This window comes from Buceros rhinoceros, unplaced genomic scaffold (genome assembly GCF_000710305.1).
Source record: "Buceros rhinoceros silvestris isolate BGI_N320 unplaced genomic scaffold, ASM71030v1 scaffold31953, whole genome shotgun sequence".
NCBI classification, from domain to species: Eukaryota; Metazoa; Chordata; class Aves; order Bucerotiformes; family Bucerotidae; genus Buceros; species Buceros rhinoceros.
In genome coordinates this window covers 3,880-4,761 of record NW_010402349.1, presented here as the reverse complement: position 1 = coordinate 4,761, position 882 = coordinate 3,880, and the positions used below count along the sequence as shown (strand labels likewise).

At 59.4% G+C, this 882-nt stretch overlaps 1 protein-coding gene across 1 annotated transcript in view; it reads right to left on the bottom strand.

The window, feature by feature from the left end:
- Positions 1-683: 683 nt before the first annotated feature.
- The window catches only part of LOC104490351 (fascin-like), a 1,812-nt gene continuing 1,613 nt past the window's right edge, over positions 684-882 (bottom strand). The window contains exon 4 of the mRNA XM_010132620.1: positions 684-878. Coding sequence (XP_010130922.1) covers positions 684-878 — 195 coding nt within the window. The remainder of the gene's footprint in view (positions 879-882) is intronic.

Below are 882 nucleotides of genomic sequence, written 5' to 3'. Positions count from 1 at the left end.
CATTTGCGGGTGCGCAGGGGGTGGGGGTCAGGTTGCCGGCCCTTCCGCAGGGACCCGTGCCGGCACACGCCAGCCCCGTCCCCGGGGACGCTGTGATATGTAAGGTCACCTCGTATGGCTCAGCTGGGGACGGTCCTGCCCCGACAGCCGGGAGCAGAGAGAAGCTGCTGGGGAGAGCCGGGAGGAGCCGGCTGAGCCCAGCACCATCACTCAGCCCCGGGCTGGAGTGGGGCGGGATGGGACGGGTGCTCCGGGGGACACTGGCAGCACAGACTGAGGCGGTGCCAGGACTGATATGGCAGAAGCGAGCACAGAGGCGATCTTATTCCCTTTTTTTATCAATCGAGGAGAGGAAAATAAACTACCTAAGGTGATGCTCAGGGTCCAGCGGGGGGGTATGGCAGTTTCCAAGCCCAGCAAACCTGGAGGGAGGCCAGGGAGGGGTGGGAGGAACAGAGACAGACCCCCTCTACAAAACTATAGGCAGGCCGCCCCATCGCTTTTCCAGTTCTTGGAGAGATTTATGGAGACCCACCTCCCACGTAACACACCAGCTCTACAGCGGGAGGGAAGGGGAAGCCGGTCTGAGAATCCTTTTACAGAGACGAGAAACAAAACCCAAAAGGAAAAAGGACGGAGAGGGGGGAAAGAAAAGTTGGCAACGGGAGGTACGCTAAAGTGCATTAATATTCCCAGAGGGTGGAGGCGTCGATGGCGTCGGCGGATGCCTTGAGCACCCCGGCATGGTCGCCCTTCAGGTACTTGCCATTGATTTTGATGGCCACTTTGTTATAGTCGCAGAACTCGAAATAGAAGTCCACGGGGGTGTCGCTGCTGCTGGTGACAGACGACTCGCTCCCCACCATCCAGTACTTCCCAGTG